Source organism: Ceratotherium simum, chromosome 4 (genome assembly GCF_057802395.1).
Source record: "Ceratotherium simum simum isolate JZ-2026a chromosome 4, ASM5780239v1, whole genome shotgun sequence".
NCBI lineage: Eukaryota > Metazoa > Chordata > Mammalia > Perissodactyla > Rhinocerotidae > Ceratotherium > Ceratotherium simum.
In genome coordinates, this window is record NC_141903.1 from 60,973,182 (window position 1) to 61,001,016 (window position 27,835).

General features: G+C 36.4%; 1 protein-coding gene across 2 annotated transcripts in view; it reads left to right on the plus strand.

Annotated features, from left to right (window-relative positions):
• Positions 1-25,157, plus strand: part of TMEM232 (transmembrane protein 232) — a 694,734-nt gene extending 669,577 nt beyond the window's left edge. For both annotated transcript variants that reach the window (XM_087429935.1, XM_087429934.1), the window contains exons 13-14: positions 20,408-20,501; positions 24,524-25,157. In XM_087429935.1, coding sequence (XP_087286061.1) covers positions 20,408-20,501; positions 24,524-24,730 — 301 coding nt within the window. In that variant the 3' untranslated portion in view covers positions 24,731-25,157. The remainder of the gene's footprint in view (positions 1-20,407; positions 20,502-24,523) is intronic.
• Positions 25,158-27,835: the final 2,678 nt, after the last annotated feature.

Below are 27,835 nucleotides of genomic sequence, written 5' to 3' on the forward strand. Positions count from 1 at the left end.
ACTCAGGTACAGTGTTTTCCATTGCATTTGGAACTGAACACTGCCCTTTATCACTTTTGCAGAAGATGTTCTGATTGACAAGCACAGTTGGCATAAAGTTATTAGTAGATTGCCCTTTTATTTGTTCTTCCAATTCTGTCTTTCCTCCTAAACTGATTAGCATAGAAAATAAAAACATTAGGCTATATATTGGGAAATTCTTTTGTTGAAATACCTTTTTATCTCCTGCCCTGTCTTCCATTTCCTCTTATCCAAATTGCTATAGTAATCTTGGGATTGTATAGCTGTCCCTTTTAAGATACATTTTCAGAATCTGCTCAGAGAAGATTTGATGGAATCTATTTTCAGTCTCAGTAGGAGAATCCTAATTTGCATCTCTTCATGGGTCGATGTGGCCTAAATTGATCTACACTGACCTGGTTCATTTGAAATCAATTCAAGGTTTTTCTGTGTGCACACACAACAAACTACTACCTATACTTCAGATGCTGCAAAATCAATCCCAAGGAAATTTAAGCAATCTGGATGGGTTCTTCAAATAAAAGTGTACTGTGTTGTATGTTCAAAATTGAGAGGAGCACTGAGGTGAAACTAAGAAGCTGGAAGAATTTAACCAATCAGCTGGTCAAAAATTGTATCAGTTTTCTGTGGTACAAAATACATTTTGTCCCACCTAATGTCTAATTATTACTTTATTTATCATCTGAAGTGATTGCTATAAAATCAATTCCACTAGCATTTTATTATACAGTCATGCATCGCTTAACAACGAGGATGCACTCTGAGAAAGGCGTTGTTAGGCGATTTCAACATTGTGTGAACAGCATAGAGTGTACTTACACAAACCTAGATGGTATAGCCTACTACACACCTAGGCTGTATGGCACTAATCTTATGGAACCACCGTCACATATGCAGTCCGTCATTGATCAAAACATCCTTATGTGATGCACAATTGTATTTCTTTTAAGTATATGAAATATTTTTGTGGCGAGATGGACAATTGTTATTCTACTACAATTGTAAAGATTGTAACAAGTTATTTCTTAAAGCCAAGATTCTGTAGCCAGCTTTACTTTAGAAATGAGATGTAAAAACAAAGCAATCTAAACTGAATAAGAGCCTATGGTAGTTCACTTTGCTAGAACATGCTGCGCTATTTAGCCAGAATCAACAAAAATAGTAGTTGGAACTTCTCTCAGTATTTTAGCACTTGCTTTTAAACAAATTTTCCCTCAAGTAAACTGCTGAACTATAAGGAGATAATGATATATTTTTTGTTGTGTTTAGAAAAGATCCATACTTGGAAATATATTACATTATTGAGCTTTTAAAATACTAAATGTGCAATAAATGCTGTTCATAAATACCTATAATATTAAGTCTAAATAATAAATGCTATAAGGAAGTTAAAGGGCTATAAGAGTTCCTAGCAGGGAAAGAAAACTTCTTGCTGGAAGGAGTTAGGAAATGTTTAATTGATAGTAAGACACTTAAGTTAGGCCTTAGGAGGAAATGGATTTTGAATATGGAAAGATAAAAAAAAAATTCTCTGTCAAAGGAAGAGTATAAACAAATTCATTGAAGCAGAGGATTATGGGAATTTACTGAAAACAGTGACTAGGAGATTAAGGTACTGAATGAGGAAGAGGTGAAAGATGAGGTAAAATATGACTGCTGTCGCCAGATAACGGTGACCCTTGCAAACCAGCCTAAGACTTTGAACTTTCCTTTTTAGGCTACGAGGGACCATCAAAGTGTTAGAGCTATTGAAACATATCATAAAATAACAGGATTCATTCATAAAAGCCACATCTAAAAGGCATATTGTCAGGGTGTATTTAACTTCAGGCAAGTATGCTATGTTCTGGAGATACAATAAAGGGAGTATCCTTGATCTCAAGGAATTTTGAGTTTAAAAGACGAGATAGATGCACCAAAAAAAGCATATGAATTATTGACTGACTGCTTCTCTAATAGAGACAGATACAGGGTGCTAAAGAAACAGGGGAGAACGATATAGTAGGGCAATTCTAGCTCCAGAAGCAGATAAATCTTGAGTTATAAGTGGCTTAACGCAGTAAGTATTTCTTGTTCCATCACAGCCAAATGTGGTGTTCCTTCTCAGATGGCCTACTGTGTGGTCATTCAGAGATTTAGATTCTTTCATTTTGTAGTTCTCCCTCCCCTAGGTCCGCCAAACCATCTGAATGGGTAAGGATAACCAAGAGGGAGGTATATACACCTAACTACGTCAACTCAGAAGGTTCATGCTTATTCCATTGATGAGAACTAATAGAATGGGAAATGTAGTCTAGCTGTGTGTCTGAGACAAATACAATAGGATTTTGGTGAACATATTGGAATCTCTGCCCCAAGAACACATCTGACTGTAGGGTAGGAGTAGGTAGACCTAGGAATGATGGAAAGCACTGGTATGGTTGTATCTGGTTCCTTACATCTGGCATTTGTTCTGATCAGTTAGACCCTATCTGACGCCTGTTCTGATTGGCTGATGCTCATGACATTTGGTTGTTAAATATTTTGATTAATTTCTACAGTTTACCTGCACTTGTGCTAGACCTGGAATAGTGAGGGGGAATCCTGGAGTTCTACTTTAGCAAGATTGAACCGGCAGTAGGTTATAAGATAAATCAAAAGTGGAGAGATTTGGAGGTAATAAGATAATTTAGGAGGCTGTTTCAAAAGTACAGGTGAGAGATGAATAGAGGGTAGACAGTAGAGATGAAGACCAGTCAGAAAACTGAAAACACAGCTTTGGGCATCTATCTTGATGGGAAGAGCAAGAGAGGGAAAAGAGTAAACAAATTAACTAACTAACTGACTGACTGACTGACTGACTGACTGATTAAAGCAGGCCAGAGATGGTGAGCCTAAGTAGTTACGAGGTTGATAGTGCTTTTACCAAAATAAGGAACAAGAAAGAGGAACAAATTTTGGAAGGATCCGTTAGGCTCTTAGCCTTTTGAAGGCAAGAATCTGCTTTGTAATCCCAGAATCTGATACAGAGCTGAGCACGTAGTAAGTGCCCCATAGATATTCATTTAATTAGTGATGAATGAAACGACATTACTTCGGTTTTGGGTAGACTGAGTTTTTGGTGTCAGTAAGATGTTCAGGTAGAGATGTCCATCCACCAAGTAGTTGAAAAGGTAGAACCAGGGTAAGGAAGTAATAAAACCTCCTAGGGAGAGGTAGTAATTAAATCCACATGATTACAAGGAAGAAAGTGACAGCAAGGAGAGGAAATTTTGAAACAAGCCCTGTAGTTAGAGGAGAAGAAAATTCAGAGAAGGCACAACCAAAGATGAAAGAGGAGAACTGGAAAGGAAAAATGTCTCAGAAAACAGAGAGGCCTTTTAAACAGGGGTTGTTAGACATATTAAATAACATGGACATGTTAAGAACAAAGAAACAACCATTTCATTTCACGATTAGGGGTTAAAAACAAGTTACATTTTTATTTTATTTTGTAGGTGGTTTTCTTTCCTTCATTCACTTTTTTTCCCTAAATTTTATGGACACGAATACATAACAGTATGTATCGTGAAAGTACAAATTGTCTATGATCACATCTCCTTGAGATAGTTGCTGTTAAATTTGGCATATTTCCTTCCAGTCATTTTAAATGTATATGGAAATAGTGGCGAATGCATCAGTTGTCAAATGCACTGTTTGTCAACATAAAATTATCCTCTTTGAACTGTTTAATGATTTTTGCCTTAAATTCTACTTGGTCTGAAAATAGTGTTGCAATTCCTGCTATTTTAATGTTTGGATTTTCCTAACAAATCATTTTCATTCCCTCTCTCTTTTAAGTTTAATATCATTTTGTTTCAACAGTCTCTTGTAAGCTACATTTAGTTTAATTTTTCCTTTGGCTTCTATGGAATTAATGGCATTTACTTTTATTGCTACCATTTGTGTGTCTTGTCTTCTTTTTTGTTTTATATGCTATGTTTTGTATGACTCCTTGTTTTGGCTGTGTATTTTTTTCTATTTAGAATTTGTTATTCTTATTTTGATTTACCCCAATGCTTAGGAAGGCATATATCCTGTTTTAAATTCTTCGTATGTTTCCGTTCACATTTCTTTAAAAAAATTCTGTATGTCAAAAATTATCAAAGTCAATAATAAAATATATATTTTGCATCGTATCCTCCTTCTTATCCTTTCCCCATTCCACATAAGAGGGAGAATGTAACACATTTTTACTTCTTTTCACTCCATTTTCTCATATTTTAAAACTGTAATGTGTATTTTAAGAGCCATAACAATATTATTTAAATTTAGTAAATAAATTATTTTCTCTTTAAGCAACATTCTATTTTTATTCAATTTTGTAACAAAATTTAAAACAATTATTTAGACTGAAATTTATGTTTAATTTGCTTCAGTGTTCACTGCTAGTCTTTGTAGAAGTATTGGTTGGATGTTAGTTTCTGGAACTACACAACAGATCGTTGTCCTCAAAGACCTTAGAGTCTAACGGCTTTCTCTCAATACTATTACTCTTTCTTATTCTCTGTTTTGGTTAAAAGCACTACCAAACTTTGGGTTACCTCCATTCTTAATCTCTTAATTTAAGTCCTTTGTAGAAAGTAAAAAGAAGGAATTTATTGTAAGTACATGAACATCTAAAAATTCTTGGGATCAAAATCAATTCTTTTATCATTTTATATTGCAAGGAGAAATCCTAAGGCTGGTTTTACTTTTGTTTACTTATTTTTCAGTCTCAATCTTTTGTCGAATTTTGCTTTTATCCTTGAAGTTTATTTTTTTCGTGAGTCTCTTCATTTTTCTTTTTTGAACTGACATAGAAAGCCATTTCAATATACTTACTTAGGTCATATTTCAGCTCCATAAGTTTTCTTTTTTCATATCTTTGAATACTGTTTCTATTCCAATTTTTCTGGGTTTTTAAAAATTGAGAATGTTTGAGTTGAACAACATTTTATTTATTCCATTTTAGTTATCTCTTCTCTCTTTATTTTCACTTTATATTTTCCTCTTAACTTTGGAAAGCTTCTTGAATTGGTAATCCACAACACTGAGTTATTTTTCATAATGTGTGTGCTAATTTTTGGACTGCTTTTACTATGTATTGATCTTTTACCATGGCACTTCATGTTTTCATACCACACTTCATCATCTCACATTTTTTTCTCTCTGACTTTTCTATTCTTATGACTTTCAGTTCCATTTTATGACTATTATATCTTATACCCTATTGAGTGCCAAGTAGTTTTCTGTAACTTCTTTCAGATTCCTGCAGTAAATATTTTTTTAAAAGTTTATTTTCTTCTGGATATATGGGATGATATATCATTCTTTTTTCCTTTCAATAATTTAGAGATTCTTTCAGAAGTCTCCTTCTACTTGCCATGTTTTGAAGAGGGCTCTATACAGGACTGGTATCTGCCAACAGACCAGATTTATAAATTGTCCTTGTGTCCCTCTCTATACATCTGCAGGCTAGTGAAAGCCCCACCCCCACAGCTGGGTGGCATAATGATAACCATAGTGCCTATCATGGATGCCAGTCTCAGACTCAGCCTTTATCGATTGTGGCTATGCTGGAATGTGAGGAGATTTTTTTTCTATCCATTCTGCCTGGATCTCAGATCTCTGAACAGTGTTATTATCCTCAGTCTGTTTGGAAAACAAGTCCCTTCCTATCTCAGCAAGATTCTTCTTCCCACCAATATTATTTCATTGTGGTAAGTACACTTTCTAGGATGCAATATAATCTCTGCCCATCAATTTCCTTCTATTTAATTTTTAAATTATTTTTTATTACCTGCAGAAGCTAACTATATATTTATAGGGGAGCTGGTCTGGGGAGGGAAAAAGTAGCACTCCAGGTGCTGCAAAAATCAGTGCCTGTATTGCTGGTTGGGTTAGCGTTAGGGCTAGAGTTGGGAGCAAACAGTCATAGAGGGAAGACTACCTGCTTTCATGTGAGCATTTTCCCCTATTTCTGGTGGGCCCTCAATTCCATTTTGAAATCCAATTCCAATGACCTCCATATTACTAAAGATTGCCACGTGGTAAATATATACTCTGGGTATGCCCCATTTTTCAGCATGCTCCATTGATCAAATCCCACTCAAGAACATATTATAATGGACAAGAGTGAGAGTGGGATTCTGTAAACCTAGCAGAGTATATTTTAAAAGTATGAATAATTTCCAGAATTTGGTCTTTAGCTACTATTAATAACAATTTTTTTGTAATATACCCCACAATTATGGAAACATGCCAGTATGTCAAGACATCAGAGTTGAGAACTTCTGGAATAAAACACTGGTGGGATATTAATATATAGGCATTCTTAGTAGTTAGCCTCAAGCCCAAAGTCCTATACTATTTTGTTCTCTAACCAGCAGCGATTGAGTTATTCAGAGGCAGAAAAGGTAGGAAAAAACACAGTCTTTTATATTTCCCCATTTTCCCACCCAAAATGTATATAGTTGCTATGGCAATCAGTTGTTCCTCTGATAAGACGACTCTTCCAGTCTTTCATACTCGCTGCCACCATTCTGTTTCAGTAACTCCTGAAATGGTCCCATATCTTTAAGTATTTCTTGCTCAATCTGCAAACTGTCAGTAATCATGTTGAAACAGAATTCTGATCATACTATTTTAAAAATCATACTATTATAAAAGCCTTCAAAAACTAAAAGGATGTTGTACTAATGAAGGTAAAGTCTTCATATGGAATAGTCAGATTTGGAGCTCCTACTTTTTATCTCAATTACTTCCACTTTCCCCCTCTTCTCTCCATTTCCTGGGGGCCAGAGTGACACACCTCAGGTAGGAGATTGATGTCTCTGTCTGGCACACACAAAAAAAGGCCTATAGGTACCGATATTTGGTGGTTCTCCAAGAAAATGGCTTCACTTTTGTGCTAGGCAGCCTCTAAGATGGCCTCCAATGATCCCTGCTTCTTGATATTCATGCCCTTGTGTAATCCCTTCTCTTTGAGTATAGGTTGGACTTAATGATTCACTTCTTTTTGTTTGTTTGTTTGTTTATTGTGGTAACATTGGTTTATAACATTGTATAAATTTCAGAGGGACATCATTATACTTCTATTTCTGCATGGATTACATCATGTTCTTATGTTCACCACCCAATGATTTACTTCTAATGAACAGAATATGGCAGAAGTGAGGAGATGCTACTTCCAAGGTTAGGTTACAAAAAGACAGTGGCTTCTGTCTTGGGGACTCTCTCTCTCTCACTCTGAAGGAAATCAACTGCCATGTTGCCCCAAGGGGAGGCTTGAGTGGCAAGAAACTGATATCTCTGACCAACAGCCAGCAAGGACTGAGGCTTGCCAAGAGTCATATGAAAAAGCTTGAAATTGGATCCTCTTCCACTTGAGCTTTGAGATGTCTGCAGCCTCTGCCAACACCTTGATTTCAGCTTTGTGAGGGACCCTGAGCCAAAGGCTATACCCAAAATCCTGACCCAGAAAACTTGTGAGATGATGACTGTTTGTTGTTTTAAGCTGCTGGTTTTGGAGTAGTTTGTTATGCAGTAATGTGTAACTAATATAATCACTACCCAATCACTCCAGGATGAGGGCCATTAGCAACAAGAACAACAACCCACCCAGAGCTTCCCATTGCCTTTCTACTATTTTGCTCTTAAACACAAATAATTGAGAAAAGGGATATGAGTAAAATTTGGAGAATGATGGCTATGTTCGTTTTCTTGAATATGATGATGGTTTCATGGGTACGTATATATGTTAAGATGTATCAAATTATATATTTTAAACATATACAATTTATTGTATGTTAATTACACCTCAATAAAGCTGTTAAAATCTGAATGGAGATATAAGATTCCCCCAATAATTGAAAAATGTCTCCAACATAGTCGACAGTGACCCTAATAAATAAAATGTAAGAGTCACTTAGAGAAAACTGAAACAGTACAGAAAGACAGAAGAAAAGTTCAAAAAAATCTATAATAATTACTTTCTGAGAAATAGATGAAAATTTTTTCATCCATGAAAAAGGGAGGCTATAAAAAAAGAATAGTATCAGAATAAGAAAGAAAGAGCTCTTAGAAATTAAAAACATAGTGGAAACTAAAAATTCCACAGAAGATTTGGAAGATAAAGTTGAAGAGATCTCTCAGAAAGTAGAATAAAGACAAAGACGGAGAAAGTGGGAACAAGAAGATAAGAAAACGAGAGACACAGTTCCAGAAGTCTAACATTAGAATAAAGGGAATTCTGTGGGGGGAGGGCGGGGAGGGATAAAAAAAGCAACGAAGAAGACAAAAGGGAATTATTTATCAATGAAAGTTTTTTTTTCATTTGAAGAACTAAAGACAAATTAATATATTTAAGGGGCCTAAATAGTGCTCAAAAAATAAATTTAAAAAGACCTACTATAAGGCACTTTGTATTAATTATTCATGGCTATGTAATAAATGACTACAAAATGTAGCAACTAAAGTCAACATCCATTTATCATCTCACAATTTCACTGAGTCAAGAATCCAGACGTGATTTAGCTGAGTTCACTGTTTCAGGGTCTCTCACAAGGCTGCAATCAAGGTGTTGGCCAAGACTAGGGTTTCTTCTGAAGGCAAACTGGGGAAGACTCCATTTCCAAGATCACTCACAAATTATTGGCAGGATTTAATTTCTTGTGGGTTATTCCACTGAGAATCTCAGCAATTTGCTGACTGTTTGCCATAGACCATCCTAGTCACTTGCCTTGTAGGCCTCTCAAATATGGCAACTTGATTTATCAAAGCATAAATGCCAACAAGGCAAAAGAGAGAGTTTGCTGATAAGACAGAAGTCACGCTATTCATGGAAGTGATATCCCGTTACCTTTGTCATATTCCATCAGTTAGAAGCAAGTCATTGGGCTATACCATACTCAAGGAGAGGGAATTACACAGGGCATGAACACTAGGAGGTGAGGATTGTTGGGGGCCATCCTGGAAATCTGTCTACCACATAGTTCATTGTGAAAATTGAAAAAATAAAGATGAAGGAAACTGAAAATTTCCTGTGACAGAGACGATTAGTAACCATAAAACATTTCATGTGTGCCTTTGGTTTTCCCAGAAGATTTCCTTGAAGTTAGATTAGCACAGTGGTTCTTAACCAGGGGTGATTTTGCCTCCCAGGAGACCTTGGCAATATTAACAGACATACTTGGTTGTCACCAGTGGGGAGTGTTACTGCCATCTAATGGACAGAAACCAGAGATGTTGCTAAATATCCTACAATGCACAGGACAACTCCCCACAACAAACCAATATCTAGTCTAAATGTTAATATGGCCAAGGTTTAGAAATCCTGGGTTAGAATCATGTATTTTTTGCTAAGTATTATGAGCAGAAGTGACATGACACTTCTGTGCCAAAGCAATTAAGAACTAGTGTCTTTCCTTCTCAAGTCTTTCTTGCCCTGCCAAAGTGAACTTGAAAGCCACATGTGGAGATGGTGGCATTACAAGACAGGAAGAATCTAGATTCCTGGGTCACCAGATGGAGGAGAGCTCCTAATGAACTGAGTTAGATTTTATGTGAGCAAGAAATAAGCATTTGTTTTGTTAATTGAGATTTCAGTGTTTGTCTATTGAGAAAATTAGCAATAAATATCTTAAATAATACAGCTCCAGAGAGAATAAACAGGCTACGACAAATGCCTGGGAATCTGGATGGCATTGGATGCTGCACAAGCAGCATCAGAAGCAAGAAGACAGTAGAACAATTGCCTCAATACACTGAGGGGCAATAATAGCCACTCTAAAATCATAAACATTCCCTCCTTGGTATTTAAATATATTTCTTTCATAATATTTGGAAAATAGGTAAAAAGATTTCATATAAAAATTTATCTTAATCTATTCTGTTACTCAACGTGGGTAGAGTCCAAATAACAAATGGCAGGTGAATATTTTCCTGCATCAGCTTAACAAATGTGAGGATAGAATAAAGACATTTTCAAATTATTTACCTTCTATTCACCATTTCTTGGGAAGCCTCTTAAAAATATCTTTCTCTAAATGAGAGACTAAATCAAGAAAAAGCAACATAGTGGGTTCAGAAAACAGTGGCCCCAACAGAGAACAGTGGTGAAGAGCATTCCCAGGATGACAGTGATGTTGCAGGCCTAGAGTCATCCAGTTCCAGTTGGTGTAAGAAGACACTTAGACTCAACATGTTCAAAACTGAAGTTATCACTTGTTCTCCACCCACCTGCAAATGGATCTTTGATACATACACTCACTTAAGTTAATATGCACCCTTATTCTCATTAACATTACACTAACTCCTATTCATCCTTCTAGATTTGTTTCAGAAGTGTTCCTGGAGCCATGCCTCTACCTGGGGGCACATTATGTTTTCTCCTGCTTTGTGAAACCGTCTTCATAAGTTTCCATATGCTGCCTTTAAAGAAACTTAAACATCCTTTACTATATCTTTTGGCATCTTTCAGTCAATCACATCACAATCCTATTATGATAACCACACAGATTAGTGTCTAAAATGAGACCAATGAAAAGATCCCAGGCTTTAATGGCTAAATTGATTTAGGGGATTGTAGATAAACTAAATAGAATATGAATCTGCAATGCTAGTGTGACAGAGGACTATCCTTGGCCCAGGACTGCAAAATTGTGTGTCTGGGAATGAGGGAAGAATTGTTTCAGTGGAAAATATCCATTGGAAATTTTGACTCAGTGGATTAAAAATAATTTAAAATTCAAATAGCCTTGACTTTGAGTTCCTTAGTTGCTTCTGTAAGCTCTAGTCAATGTGAAAGTGACACCTGAAACTTTCTGGTAGGCACTGTATATGGAAACCACCAGATCAATAGTCCGTCTGGCAAGGAAAAGTGAGACTGAAACTGTAGAAGCTGATGTCTGAGACAGAGCCTCTGGGACGAGATCGCTGGGAATGGCAGAAGCCCAAGGACCCTGGAGACTCCTTGACTGGCAGTTTTTTATGCCAGGCAGAAATGGGATCACTGCCTAGGCTGTGTAGATGGTGGAAGGGTGAGAGAAGAAGGATTTTTTAACTCTCACTGAGCAGACTGTATACATAGAATGTTTTGTACTGCAGGAACTACAAAACAAGGGCAATTAAATAGGTACCAGATATTTTAAATGTGGGATCAAGTCATGGTAATAGTAATAATTGAGTGAGTACAAGCTCTTTCTTTACTAATCAAGTGGGATATCAAAGAATACCTTGAAACAAAGGAAGATGGAAAGGAACTTACCAAAACTAATGGGATTCAGCAAAAGAAGTTCTAAGAGGAAAGTTTATAGTGATAAATGCCTAGATTAAGAAAAAAAGAGGGGCTGGCCCAGTGACACAAGCAGTTAAGTGCGCGCGCTGCGGCGGCCCGGGCTTCGCCAGTTCAGGTCCTGGGCGCGCAATGATGCACCGCTTGGCAAGTCATGCTGTGGTGGTGTCCCATATAAAGTGGAGGAAGATGGGCATGGATGTTAGCCCAGGGCCAGTCTTCCTCAGCAAAAAAAGAGGAGGATTGGCAGATGTTAGCACAGGGCTGATCTTCCTCACACAAAAAAAGAAAGATCCCAAGTAAACAGCCTACTTTCATACTTCAAGGAACTAGAAAAAGTGGAAAAAAATAAGCCTAGAGTTAGCAGAAGGAAGGAAACAACAAAGATCAGAGTGGAAATAAACGAAATAGGGACTGGAAAACAACAGAAAAGATCAATGAAACTAAAACCTGGTTTTTTGAAAAGATAAAACTTTTGGCTAGACTTAATGAAGAAAAAAAGGGAGAAGACTCAAATAAAATAAGAGAAGACATTACAACAGATACCGCAGTAATACAAAGGATCATAAGAGACCACTGTAAACAATTATATGCCAACAAATTGGATAAACTAGAAGAAATGAATAAATTCCTAAAACCATACAACCTGTAAAGACTGAATCATGAAGAAATAGAAAATCTAAACAGACCAGTAATAAGTAAGGAGATTGAATTAGTAATCAAAAACTTCCTAACAAAATCCCAGGGTCAAATAACTTCATTGGTTATTTCTACTAAACATTTAAAGAAGAATTAACACCAATCTTTCTTAAACTCTTCCAAAAACTCAAAGAGGAGAGAACATTCCCCAACTCATTTTATAATGCCAGTATTACCCTGATACCAAAGCCAGATAAAGATACTACAAGAAAAGAAAAGTACAGGCCAATTACCCTGACGAATACTCTCAATAAAATGCAAAAATTCTCCATAAAATACTAGCAAAACAAATTCAACAGGATCATACATCATGATCAAGTGAGATTTATCCCTGGAATACAACAATTGTTCAATATATATAAATCAATAAATGTGATACACTACATTAATAGAATAAAAGATGAAAATTATATAATCCCCTCAATAGATGCTGAAAAAACATTTGACAAAATTCAAATTTTTATCCTTTCATGGTAAAAACTCTCAACAAATTGGATATAGAAGGAACATACCTCAACATAATGCAGGTGATAAATGACAAGCCTGCAGCTGACATTATACTCAACAGTGAAAAATTAAAGGCATTTCCTCTAATATTATGAACCAGAAAAAGTTGCCCACTCTCGCCACTTGTACTCAACATAGTACTGGAAGTCCTAGCCAGAGCAATTAGGCAAGGAAAAGAAATTAAAAGCATCCAAGTCAGAAAAGAAGAACTTAAATTGTCTCTGTTTTGCAGATGACATGATTTTATATACAGGAAACCCTAAAATATCCACCAACAAACTATTAGAACTAATAAATGAATTCAGTAAATTTGTAGGATACAAAATCAACATACAAAAATTAGTTGCTTTTCTGTACACTAACAATGAACTAGCTAAAAAAGAAATAAAGAAAACAATCCCATTTACAATAGCATCAAAACAGTAAAATACCTAGGAATAAATTTAACCAAGGAGGTGGAAGTTCTGCACATTGAAAACTTTAAGGCATTGATGAAAGAAATTGAAGAAGACACAAATAAATGGAAAGATATTCCATGGTCATGGATCAGAAGATTTTAATATTGTTAAAATGTCCATATTACCCAAAGTGATGTACAGATTCAATGCAAACCCTATCAAAATTTCAATGGCATTTTTCACAGAAATAGAAAAAACAATCCAAAAATTCATATGAAACCACAAAAGACCCCAATTATCCAAAGCAATTCTGAGAAAGAACAAACCTAGAAGCGTCACACTTCCCAATTCCAAACTATATTACAAAGCTATAGTAATCAAAACAGTACGGTATTGGCATAAAAACAGACACATAGACCAATGGAACAGAATCAGAGGCTAGAAATAAACCCATGCATATATGGTCAACTAATATTTGACAAAGGAGCCAAGAATACTCAATGGGGAAAGGATAGTCTCTTCAATAATTGGTGCTGGGAAAACTGGATATTCATATGCAAAAGAATGAAATTGGACCCTTTCTTTCACCACTTACAAAAATTAACTTGATTTGGATTAAAGACTTAAATATAAGAACTGAAACTATAAAACTCCTAGATGAAAACAAAGGGAAAAACCTCCTTGGTGTTCTTGGCAATGATTTTTTGGATTTGACATCAAAAGTACAGGCAACAAAAGCAAAAACAAACAAGTGGGACTACATCAAATTTAAAAGCTTCTGTACAGCAAAGGAAACCATCAACAAAATGAAAAGGAAGCCTACTGAATGGGAGAAAATATTTCCAAACCATCTATGTGATAGAATTAACATCCAAAATGTATAAGGAACTCATACACCTCAATAACAAAAAAACAAAATAATTTGATTATAAAATTGGCAAAGGATAGATATTTCTAAATAGTTATTTCTCAGAGACATACAATGGCCAATAGGTACATGAAAAGGTATTCAACATCACTAATCATCAGGAAAATGCAAATCAAAACCACAATGAGGTATCAACTATCTAACATCTATCAATGTTAGAATGGCTATTATCAAAAGGACAAAAGATAAGTTTTGGTGGGGATGTGGAGAAAAGTGAATCCTTGTGCACTGTTGGTGGGAATATAAATTGGTACAGCCACTATGGAAAACAGTATGAAGGTTCCTCAAAAAATTAAAAAGAGAACTACCATGTAATCCAGCAATTCCACTTCTGAGTGTATAGCCAAAGGAAATGAAATCACTACTTTAAAAAGATATCTGGACTCCCATGTTCATTACAGCATTATTTACAATAGCCAAGAAATGGAAGCAACTTAAGTGTCCATTGATGGATGAATGGATAAAGAAAATATGGTATATATATACAATGGAATATTATTCAACCATAGAAAGAACTAAATCCTGCCATTTGTGACAACATAGATGGACCTCAAGGGCATTATACTAAGTGAAATAAGTCAGACAGAGAATGACAAATACTGTATCATCTCACTTATATGTGGAATGTAAAAAAGCTGAACCCACAGAAACAAAGAGTAGACTGATTGTTGCTAAGGATTGGGGGAAGGGGAAAATAAGGAGATATTGGTCAAAGGATACAAACTTACAATTATAAGATGAATAAGTTCTGGGGCTTTAATGTAACGCATGGTGACTATAGTTAACGATACCGTATCATATACTTGAAAGTTAGAGTAAATCTTAAATGTTCTCATCACACACAAAAAATGGTAGTTATCTGAGGTGATGAAGGTGTTAACTAACATTGTTGTGGTAATCATTTTGTAATATATATCTATATTAAGTCATCATGTTGTACACTTTAAACTTACACAAAGTTACATATCAATTATATCTCAATAAAGCTAGAATAAAAAGAAGAAACCGCAGTAAAACTGAGGAAGTCTTTGAGGAAGGAGGTTCACTCAAGACAGTGTTCTAGTAGCCAAATACTGAAAATTTAAGCTTCCAAAAGAAAAAAAAGTATACAATTTATTGGAACAAGTTTGGAATCAGTGAAAGGTGTCCTTTTTGAGGATCGTACATCCAAGATGAACCTCAAAAAGGAAAATAAAGTGTACTAGAGAAAAACCATGCCAACCAATGAGTCTGTGGGTGCCCAATTTCTCTCAAAAAAAAAGTAGGACGGGGGCTGGCCCGGTGGCATAGCAGTTAAGTTCGCACGCTCCACTTCAGTGGCCCGGGGTTCACAGATTCGGATCCCGGGCACGGACCGACTCACTGCTTGTTAAGCTGTGCTGTGGCGGTGTCCCATATAAAAAAGTAGAGGATGATGGGCACGGATGTTATCCAGGGCCAATCTTCCTTGGCAAAAAGAGGAGGATTGGCAACGAATGTTAGCTCAGGACTAATCTTCCTCACACAAACACAAAAAAGTGGGATAATGGGGGCAAGTCATACAATTGTTAACAAAGATGTAGTTCTGTGGTTCGTTTAAATGATACGATATCTTCCCCTCATTGGGTAATTTCAAAGTTTACTTTAGTCTGTGTGAGATAAAAGCAATATTGTACCTGCTGAGTTGGTGCTTCAACACTGAATCTTAGGTCACAGTGTGAAATGCAAGAGTAAAGATGCCTGAGACATGGACATGCCACATGCTCCTGAGGAATACCTCCTGCCTGATGCGATGCTTATTGCATACATGTCTGTCCTCAGAAGAGCTTGGGTTCTTGAAAAATCATAACTCTGTATAAGGAACTGTGTTATTCCTTGTTTTTTTTTTTTTTGTGAGGAAGATCAACCCTGAGCTAACATCCATGCTGATCCTGGTTTTTTTGCTGAGGAAGACCGGCTCTGAGCTAACATCTATTGCCAATCCTCCTCCTTTTTTTTCCCTAAAGCCCCAGTAGATAGTTGTATGTCATAGTTGCACATCCTTCTAGTTGCTGCATGTGGGACGCGGCCTCAGCATGGCCGGAGAAGCAGTGCGTCGGTGCGCGCCCGGGATCCGAACCCAGGCTGCCAGTAGTGGAGCGCACGCACTTAACCACTAGGCCACGGGGCCGGCCCCCTTGTTTTTTTCTAAAATTCTTCTTTTTTAATTTTTCGTGAGGAATATTAGCCCTGAGCTAACATCCATTGCCAATCCTCCTCTTTTTTTGCTGAGGAAGATTGACCCTGGGCTAACATCCATACCCATCTTCCTCTACTTTATATGTGGGATGCCTGCCACAGCATGGCTTGATAAGCAGTACATAGGTCCGCACCCAGGATCTAAACCTGTGAACCCCGGGCTGCCAAAGCTGAGTGCACAAACTTAACCACTACACCACCAGGTCAGCCCTCTTTGGGTTTTTTGTGTTTTGTTTGTTTTTTTATTTTTGTCTTTCAGCTTTTTTGTAAATATCTCTGTATATTTCTCATCCTTGATATATTAAAGAAACTGAACATATCCTAAATGTGTCTTTTCCTCAATCCATAATCACTCTTTTGGGACAACCATACATAACCCATTAAGGAAATTTTCTCTTACGCACTTTCAGACTAAGTTAAACGACGCCAGCTCCCACTTTTGTACTCTTCAGAACCCTATTTTACTATCTTACAGCAGTTTCCAGTGTATTGTAGATGTTCGTTTACTTGTCTCTCTTCCACGCAAACTTCAAATTTCTAGAGCACAGTGTCTAAGTTAGAAAACTCTTTTTTCTCCCCACCCCTTATAATAACGTCCCTCTTGCAATAAATAGTTGAAAAAATGAGTGAGTGAGTGAATAGTCACTTACTATTCCCTTAAGTGTATTTTAGGTTCCATCCTCATCAGTCTATGTACTTCTTCCCAAATGAGTCCTTAGTTTCTTTTATCTGAGTCTCTGTTCCTGCTTTGTCATCTGTAGTGGGTTGAATTTTGTCCTCCAAAGGTATGTCCAAGTTCTAACCCCCCCATACGTGTCAGAGGAGAGAGATTGAACTCAACTTTCCTGAAATAAAAGACAGAAGGATTTAAGTGCTGAGGTGAGCTGGTGGAAAAGTCCTGGAGGATGTTAGAGGAGAGGTTGGTCAATGTGATTAGGTCACCTGTGTTTGCTAGTTGTTGCTTATCTAAGTTTGGCTCCTACACTCCCAGAAAGACTGGAAGATAGGGGCACTATCTTTCTTGATGATTACATTTTAAAAGGCTGGCTTTCAAGTCCTTGAGAAAGACATTCCTGGGCTGTAAAATTGGCAAGAGCCTGGGAGAAGAGAAAGAATTTACAATTACAAGTTTCCTAAAATAAATGCTCTAAGAAAAGGGAGGTCAGGGGCCTAGAGTCAAGAAGCCTGTCTAAAGTTTAGTCTAGCTGAGGGGAAAGTTAAGGCTGTCTTGATCATGTGGGCCTTAAATCCAATGATAGTGTCCTTGTGTCCTTATAAGACATGTCCTTATAAGAGACGGAAAAGGAAAAGACATATAGAGATGCCAAAGGAGAAGACCTTATGAAGACAGAGACAAAGATGGGAGTGATGTGTCTATAAGCCAAGGAATGCTAAGAATTTCCTACAGCTACCAGAAGGAATGCATTCTTCCCAAGAGCCTCCAGAGGAACCAACCCTGCCAATAACTTGGTTTAGGACTTTTGGCCTCTAGAACTGTGAGAGAATGGATTTCTGTTTTTTTAAGCCTACCAATTTGTGGTAATTTGTTATGGCAGACCTAGGATAGTAGTACACCATCTTTCTGGAAAAGTTTCTCCCTACTTCCCATTTAAACTCCAAACAGCAAAATTGTACGTCTCATTTAAGCCTCACCTTAATTGCTTTGTCCTGCATTCCTTTTCCTCTTATTTGTTTTTCTTCTCTTTTAGTACCAGCTAAAAGCTATGGCTTTCTCTTCTGAATTCTTTTGATAATGATGATAATAAGGATAATACAGCCAAAACTTGTTTAGTATTTGCTCCATCAAACATGCTTTATGTCTTATCCCTTTTTAGTCATTGTAAAAACATAACAAGGCAGGTACTATTATTCTTTATATTAAAAATGAAGAAACTGAAGAACAAGATTAAATAATACTGAGTGGTAGAACTAAAATTTGCTTGGAGATCTGAGTACCGAGCCCATGTCTTTAACCATTTTATATATTTTTCTTTCTATATCATTGAATCTTTACTTCTCTTATGTTTCATGTTGTCTTATACTATAGTTATCTATGCATTTTTCTTTTCTAGTACAAACTATTCAACTGAGATAACTGGAAATCACAGATGCACAAGCATATTCATCTAATCTTCCAATTTTAAAGGTTTTCTATGTTGTCATGCATTTAATTTAAACTTTTATAATTCAAGAAGGAATCTGAGGCAACTTGCTTGAATACTTTTAACATTTAAATGATTTAAAAATTCTGTCATTTATTTTTTCACAGTATTTAACACAATTCTTTGAATATCAGAAGTGCCTAAGTTTTGTTGAATGAATATGGTTAATCCAAGTGTCAGCTCCAGATGTCCCCAGATTCCCCAGCATTCTAGAATCATATTTTACTTTAATATTTTAATATAACAGCTAGAGTCTCTTCCACACGCAGTGGGAAGCTCATCACTCTTCTGCCCCACAATATTTCTGAATCTTATGGGTTGGGAGAGGGATCCAAATATTTTTCCTAGTCACTGGTGACTTGAGTTGTTTTCCTTTGAACTTCTGCTATCAGCTCTGCCCTGTGACTTGTCTTCTGAGATTGCCATCCTCTTGCTGTGCTAGACAATGCTCCACTGACATAAGAGTGTTGTGTGGTAGACTCTTACTGATGGCCTGGAATATAAAGGGGATTAAAGCATATCATAGCTTTCATTTATTCATTCAACAATTCACCAAACATGCAAACATTCATTGAGTGTCTAGTGGCACTGTGTTGGGCACTAAGGAGCCAATGATAAGCAAACAAATAAACATCTCCACAATCAGGTAGCTCATATTCTAATTAGAAAAACAAAAAACTCACACAAGCACACAAATATATGTAAAACTACAACTGAGATAAGTATGATGAAAGAGAGGTCCGTGGTGGATTGAGAGCTGTGGTGGTGGGCGTGAACTGAGAGCTGAAGGATACGTAGGCATTAACCAATCCCACAGCAGAGATAGAGGGGGAGGACAAGGGCATCAGAGAAAGGAATGACAGCATGTGCAAATGGACAGTAGCAGAATGGAGCAGGGTACATTACAGCAAGTGCAAGAAAGTCCCTGTGTTAGGAATGCATAGACCCAGGCCAAGAAGGGAGAGAAAGAAGTCTGGAGAAACCATGCGAAGTCACTTTAACAAATGCACAGTCTACTTCAGATGTCCTTAACAACAACTGTGATCTTAATCCTAAAGTTACTGGGGAGTTATTGAACAGTTTGAAGTAGGGTTTTGACATTATCCACTTTGTATTTTGAAAAAACATTTTGGCTACTCTATAGAGCCAAGAATAAAAAGGGTAAGGCATGGTAGATGCAGGGATTCCAAAAAGGAGGCCTTATCCAGGTGAGAAGTGATGATTTAGACTAGGGAAATGATGGTGGCAATGAAGATAAATGGAAAGATTTAAGAAGCATTTAGTGCAGCATAAAGCAAGAGGCCCTGGTGATACGAGGGAAGCGTAGGATGTCACCAATATAGAGCTCACTGAAATGGTGTAGGCAGCAACTTGAAAAACATGCTTGTTAGACATAGTCTTAAAAATTGATTAGGCTTCTTTGAATATGGAAATTTTCCATCATCTATGTCTCTCCTTAGGCTCTTGCCTGAGAGCTTTTCCTTTAAACCCATTTTCTCTTTCAAAACTATATACTCTACCACCATTTTGTTGCTTTATGTATTTCTGGACTCACAATCATTTCTTCACAATAACTTTAAGAATACAATTATTATGTAGACAGTTTAACAGTAAACCTCCACTAGTTTAAGGTCTAGCTTTGCACTGCCAACACTTTCACAGAGCTGTTGCTAAGCCGTCTGACACAGTCCCACCTTTAGTAATACAAAGAGCTTAGAGAAATATTGAAGTCACAGCATTTTTTAGTATATCTTAGATCAAATTCTTAGGCTTAGACTTCCACCAGAACTTCCAAGGTCATGGGATTGTGTATGGCTGTGGGCACTTTCGTCTCCCCATTGGGCATAGTTGACCTCAGGCTTCTTTAAGCCCTTCTTATCCTAGCGTCTCGTTTGTTACCGATCAGCTGTAGTATTTACATCTCCTAGGAGAAGATAGCCCTTTTCTTATTTTCTAGTTCTCATTCTATATGTCATGCCCTACCCTCAGAAACATTAGTTTTAGTAACCCAAAACTTACAGAAACTAAAAGCTATATATAGTAGTCTACACAGAGTAAGTACTTTATGTTAACAATGTACAATCAAAATGCTTAATAGTGAATTATGACTCGAAAATCTCTATATTCCTGGGAGGAGGGATATCTGCACTAATATTGGATCTGTTCTTGTGCTCTGTTGAAGGGAACGTCCTTCTGTATCAGAACATCCCTTGTTTCCTTATCCGGATTTCTTCACCAGGGCAGATGAAGAGTTGGCAAGAATCATTGACCATCACGTAAGATTGACTTTCTCAAACTAGCAGGAAAAGCTTTGTTCTTTAAAGGCACTTTGAATTAGAAAGTGTAATTCTGAGACTGAAATGTTAACATGTGGAATTTAAAAGCAAAGCCATGATTGGGCATTACCAAATTTAAATACATCTCACTGTGCTATCTATACACCTCAGTGCCTTCATTGAGTTACAGAAAATTTGGCTTTCTGTCATTTGTAAAATACTAGCCTTACCCTATTGCCTGAATTAGTACTGATTTCTTGTGACAAGAGTCTAATATTGAACACCAAACGCTGATGTTTTTCTATAATGTAGCTTCACTAATGGAACAAAAATTTTTTGACTCAATTTTCGGTGATCATTCTTTACCCTTGAAATATTAGGAAGACTTAATCACTTTGTTCTTGGTGTGAATTAAACAAGCAGTGGCAATATGAGGCCATTCACTTAAGATACTTTAATCCATTGAGCTATATTTAGTCGATGATTTCTTACCAAATCATTTTATGACTGCTTCCTTTTAGGAGTAGAGTTGGAGTAGGAGAGAAAGTACTTGTTTTTTTTCTTTGACTATAATATGGATTCAATAGCATATAGAACGTGTTTGAATTCATTTTATCACCAGTTGTTCAGTATTATCTATCACATTGTGTTTATATTTCCACGATTAATTTTTTCACGTTCCATTTATTTAGTGATCTTTTGAGAAAGAATAAGGGATTATTTCATTTACTGATTCCATTGAATAGTTATTTGTCACATAGCTAATATTTAAGCTAATCTAGCAATAGATACAAGTATTCGGGTTTGGAAATGGAATGATATCCTGAAATCACAAAATGGGAGCTGTAGTATTTTCTTTTATTCACTAATAAAGTTTTTGCAAAGCCAATATATCATATATACAGGGGATTATCAAAAATTCCTAATGGTTTATAAATTGCAGCATCTATATTTTACTATTCACTTCAACTAAATGATCTAGAATAGATTACAAGAGATAGCAAATTGCCAATGTCTATATACACATATATGTAGTGTAGTTTTAATAACAGAACAAAAATCAATGTTTTGACTCGATTTTTGGTGATGATTCTTTACTCTTGAAAGATTAATAAGACTTTAATCACTTTTGGATTAAACACATCTGCTTAGGGCTAGTTGAGGAGACAGATGGCATTATTTTGAATGATAGAGAGGAGGCTAGGAAATAGCTCCTAAAAACCATCATCTTTTCCTGTTTCCAAGAGTATAAGTATTATCTAAGTAATCACCGCCGTGATTCTGTTTATAGTGCAGCTATAGAAGGGGAAAGAAATCCTCTCTGAAAATATGTTTCAGAATTGATAGGATCCAAATTGTTTGATATGTGGCTAGCCTAATCAAATAGTTAGTAATTTAAAGTATTGATTTGGCAAAGTTCGTGGAAGTTTCTCCAAATATCACATTTTTAAAAATACTCACATATATTCCATTTCCTTTCAGATAGCTATGGCAGTAGTGCTTTGTGGTTATATTATATTTGCTCTTACATTAGTTAATTTAATCCTCACAACAACCCTGTAAAACATTTACCAATAAGAAGAATGGTGGTTAAAATGCAGTTACTTGCCCAAGGTTTTAAAGTTGGTAAATGACTGAGTTTATGCACAAAACCAGATCTCTGGATTCCAAATCCACTTTTCTTTTCAATTTTCCGTGGTTGCTCAATTTCTTGGTTTATAAGCCCTAACCTGAACTGGGGTTGGGAAGGTGGAACTTTAGTATTGACAAGAAATAAAAACACACAGCTGCAGGTTGAATGGTCTTGCTAAGTCAATTGAATTTTATTGAGTGGCCATAATAATCGAGGAATAGAGCAGATACCTAATTTTTCAGCAGATATTAAGGTACCTTGTGTACTGCTAGTATTCCATGACATGATGATTGAATCCCTGAATGGGTGGGTTGAATAAAGCAGTAAATAGTGCTTCTATTTTCTATCAACTTCAAGGAGGTCTATATCCCCCTAGCTGCCACAGTTATGATAATAATGGCAGATAAAAGTAATGACAAGACAGTGGTTTACCCAAATTGAATTTGTCATAGTCAACAGAGACAAAAATGAGAAAGAAAAGTTTACTTTTTCCGGGACTGACAAAAAGAAGGATCATAAGGTTATGGTGAATTCCAACTTCTAACAAGGGGGAAAAAGAGGAAAAGCTGCCTCCTGGACGTTAGCAAAATGATACCCCATTGCTGCTTTTATGCATCTGTTTGGGAAATAAAAGAATTCTATTTTACTGAGAGTTCTTTTTTTTTTTTAATTGTTTCATGAGAGTGGATTTTTCTTTTTTTTTGGAGGAAGATTGACCCTGAGCTAACATCTGTTGCCAATCTTCCTCCTTTTTTCCTTTCTTTTTCTCCCTAAAGCCCCAGTAGATAGTTTCATGTCATAGTTGTACATCCTTCTAGTTGCTATATGTGGGACGCTGCCTCAGCGTGGCTTGATGGGTGTGAGTAGGTCCGCGCCCAGGATCCGAACCAGTGAACCCTGGGCTGCCGAAGCAGAGCACGGGAACTTAACCGCTAGGCCACAGGGCTGGCCCTGAGAGTTCTTAAGAATTAATCCTCTATTGAATTTTCACAATGTAAAGATCAAAGTCATAAAGTACATTGAAATTTCATACATAAGGTAGACTAGTTGTCTTTGTTTATAGATACTGTCATTACTACACCCACTACTACTTTTATGCTATCACATAAAATTGGTAGTTTTGTCAAACAATTAATATTATTATTTAGTTTATTATATGAGAAAAGAGTGTATGTCGCACATGGAACTTGTAGACTAAACCAAAGCATGTATTTCAGCTTATGCCTCCATGTTCTGGACGTTTTGCTTCAATTTTCTGAATATTTCATGTAAAAATGGTTTCTGAGAAACGAAACTTATATGAGTAATAACTAGGTGTAGAACCAGTCTCAAGATAAGTGCAGATAACTTTTGTACTTTTTATGTCTTTAAAATTTAACAGGGAATAAAAAAGTGGATGTGATTTTATTATTTCTTTTGTTTAATATTTACTCCGAGTATGTTGACATTTTAAAAAATGTTATTGCCTTTGTAAGGCTGAGTGACGTGTGGTGGATTCTGAGGTTTAATTCTGCTTATTAATATCTGTATATCCCAGATGACAACAGTCATAATTCACAGCAATGGTATATAGTAATTTATAAGTTAATTGATAGGTTGTCAAGCATAGTCTGGTCATTTGTGAGAAAGCATGGCCCGAGGGTGAGAAAACAAGCAATGCAGATAATATCTTTAGAAATTTCCAACATTTCATGCTAAGGGTCATTCTGCTCTGAATTTTTACCTAGCTTGAAGAGGGATTACCACCTCCTTTTACCATTTCTTTCATAAAGACATTAGAAGGGGGAAAAAAGGTCCTCTTAATGATGTTCAGTTGATTTTCCATCATTACTTTCAACTACTTATTCCTGGGACTCTTGCCTCCAGATAATGCTGTTACTGTCATGAATTAAAACTGCTCAACTAAGATGAATCTCTTAGAAGTATTTTTTACCAGTCTGCTGTAAAATCAGCGTTTGTTTGCCCATTAGTTTCATTGTCAGCCTCCTATGTAATAGTATCACAATTTTTGCCTTTCTCTTTAATTTTTTTCTTTTTGTTTTACTTTGGCTTTACTTTTATGATTCCATGCTATCATGTAAATACCAATATTGATGAAGAAATGAAATTTCTTTGGTATATAGAAATGTAAATCCCATTATTTCTTCTTTTGAATGGTTTATTATTATTAAAAATATTAAGAGAGAACTCTGTTTTTCTGTGAGACTCACATGTTTTCTAATAGATGGCTTATATATTTTTCTGGCATAATAGAGTATAAATTCCTGAAGAATATCTGTGAGAAAAACTGACAGGATAATTGAATATAAGAATCTGTATTTTGAGAAGCCAAATTGATATACTTTTTCATGGAAAATCATACATAAATGACACTTTCTGTCTGTAACAGTGGCAGGAAGAGCTGAAGATCCGAGAGAAAGAAGACGCAATATGTGAGGCCAAAGAACATGAAGATAAAGAGTTAGAGGAAAAAAATCACTTCAGAGAAATTATGAAGAGAAGAGAAGAGAAACTACACAAGCAAACCAAACCCTACGAGCTTCCTCCTAGGACTGAAGAAATTTCATTAGAAAAGAAAATGCCCCCCCAAAATTGAAGCCCGTACGCCAGAAATTCATTGCATGAAGGAGACCAAGATAGCTACAAGTTAGGAAAAATTTCTTCTAATTTACTGGAGGCCATTTCTTGGAAAAGAGTTGTTATCTTGGTGCAGTCTCTTTAATAGTCATATCTTAGTCCTAAATTAACAGTTAGCTCTGAATCATATTTGAGTGAAGTGATTTTCTACACAGTTGCAAGAATACGGCTAGAGTTTTTCCTAATTGACTCTTATTTTGATGATAGAGCATACGTAGCCAATGATTCTCAGAATACTGATATTTATCGGACAGTTAGATGGAAATGAATTGCAAATTATTAATGAGTCACATATACGAACTATTTCTTGAAAACAGAATGAGCATCAACTGAAAATCCTGTAATAACTATTATACAAATAAAAGAAGTAAGGCACCTGCTTTGATTTGTATTTCATGGTCAATCTCTGCAAATTCAAACCATATTGATTTGTCATATTTGCCATATATCAGAAGGTTGAATTTGATAAATTACTGTATATAAACAAATCCTCACAGACCAGTTATCTCAGAGTGGCTTGATCTTTAACAGATAACAGAGGAGACTCCTCAGGGACAGTGGTTTTACTTTGTCAGACGAGTTTATGGATTTGGATGTCCTGGAAGGTATAGCAGCACTTACTAGAGGGATTCATCCAATCAGAAGTCACTTTTAAACTGGCACTTCACTTCATCTGATGCTCTCAATCCATGGGTAAGAGTAATGGCATGGGGTTCCTCTGATGCCTTATGCTCCTTTCTGAAAAATATAGATAATAACTACACCTCAGTTTCACAGAGACGACTTGGCGATACTCAAGAGACAGGTACTTTATCAGGAATGTCAAACTCAAATGACTGCCAGGTCAGGGAGGTAACATAAATTAGTGACAGGGGCTATAGAATACCTACTCCATCTAAAGAAAGTTCCCACCACTCAGCTACACTCAGTAATGTATATCCAGTATTGTGGTATCATCCGGACTTTCAAGAAGAAGCCCTCAGATGGGATTATTTCTTTTAAATAATAAAGTTGCTGGACTTCAAAATGTTGGCAACCAATTAAATAAAAAATCACATAATTTCAGGTTAAATTTGACACATGGACCACAAGTTTGTGACCTGTATTACGTGAATTTAAGGTATCATTCCTTGTTCAAGATAACAGTAACACATGGTAGAAAAATGGGAAAGAGGAAGGGTGTTCCTATTTTGATTCCCAATAGAGCTGAATCAAACTTATGTTGCTCCTCCCAAACCTTTTGTCTCGTCCTTGTCCTCTCATACAGAGAATATGTAAGTTCTCAGGAATAATATCTCCCAAAGTATCTTTGGAAACACCTTCGTCAATCTTTGCTTTCTTTGCATATGAAAAGAAATCTCCCCTACAGAAGACCAGCCAGTCCCTTTTCTCTGAATCTCATCCCTCCCAAAATCTTGATCCATCAACTCTTTGCTATCCCCCCTGAAGTCCCTCCCCATCACTCACTCCTACCCATGGAGGTTTCAATTTTCCATCATATTTCCATCCAAACCACTTTCTCTCCTTCAGGCCCACAGTGATAGCAGCCTTACCAAACCCTGACTGCCCTTGTAAGTCATAATCTTTCTATTGGGTTGTAGAGAGATGGAACTACTGGGCTGTTAGTTGTGGGGAAGGGACTCTGGAGATCAAAGTGCTACTTATAAGAATTTCAACAAATCCTGCTGTTTCAGAATCACTTTCATAGAAAGCCGATGTCTCCAATTTCTGAACTTTTCCGGTGTTCTGAGGCATGAATTAGTCTGTCTTAAGGCTTCCCTACTGCAGACTTAGGTTTATTTTTTTTCCTTTTCTGCTTAATCTATTCACACTTGTTCACCTGCTTTCTACTTTCCACAATTTTCTTAGTATTTCCATTGTGTTATTATCTTTTCTCCTTATGGATTCATGCCTTTTAAAAAAAATAATCCTTTTTCTGTCGTAGTAGGGAAGATTTGGAAGGGAACAACAACAAAAAAAAGGAATACACACACGTATATAGACAGAAAGAGAGTTGATTAGTCAGAATCCTTATACCTTTATTTTCAAATTATTTTCTAAAATTCTTAAATTAGTCTCTAAAATTCTTTATTCTTAAATTATTCTTTGAAATTCTTAAAATTTGGCAACATACATCTCTCATGGTTTTCTTCCTATATCCTGGAATATTAGCAAAGATTGGGGCTTGTGGGTCTGAGTTCACATTCTAGCTGTGCCTCCTGCTAGCTAAGAAACATTGGGCAAGTTACTGAACTCATTTGAGCTTTAGTTAACTCATTTATAAAATGGATACAATTTATGTAAAGAGTGGTTGGTGTCAGTCAAAAGCTAGTCAGAGAAACAGAAACACATCAGTCATTTTAACAGAGAGAATTTAATGTAAGGAATTGTTTTAAATGGTGTTAGAGAACTGGGAAAATGAAAAGGAGACAGAAATAACACAGAAACACTAACCGCAGGATACGGCTGCCGCCTCTGGGGCCAGGGGATCAGAGAGAAGGGTGGATTATCAGAATCTAGAAGCATAGAGGAGGCACCACACACAGTGGGACTCAGCCCTCTGAGGGGAGCACTGCCCAGGTCTTGCTGGTGCCTCTGATGAGGCACAATAACGTGATTTTGGAGGCGCAGGAAAAGAAAAGGAAACTGGAACAAATTGTCGCTGAAGCCATGCTGCCGGAAGAGCGAGAAAACAGGAAGAATCAGATTCCTTCTCCCCCATCCTGGAACTCTTCCTGAGTGGTCCTGTCTCCAGCATCCCAAAACACAGAAGAATGGGTCTGGAGCTGAAAGACACTGGTTAAATAACTGGGAAAAATATGTAGTGCCTGCCGAGAACATATTTGGCCATGCAATAAAAGTTAATCCTCCTCTTCTTCATTTTAGGCCCTCTTTTCCGCAAGCTTTCCTGGGACAAAAAAATGCTTGGAGGAAAGCATCACCTTTCAAGTTAATGTAAATAGCTTAAAAAGAAACTTTTACTACAAGTTTTCTTTATAACCAACCCTTAATTCTTCCAGTAAGTCTTTGTTTTTTTTAATTTTTTGTTTATTGCAGTAACATT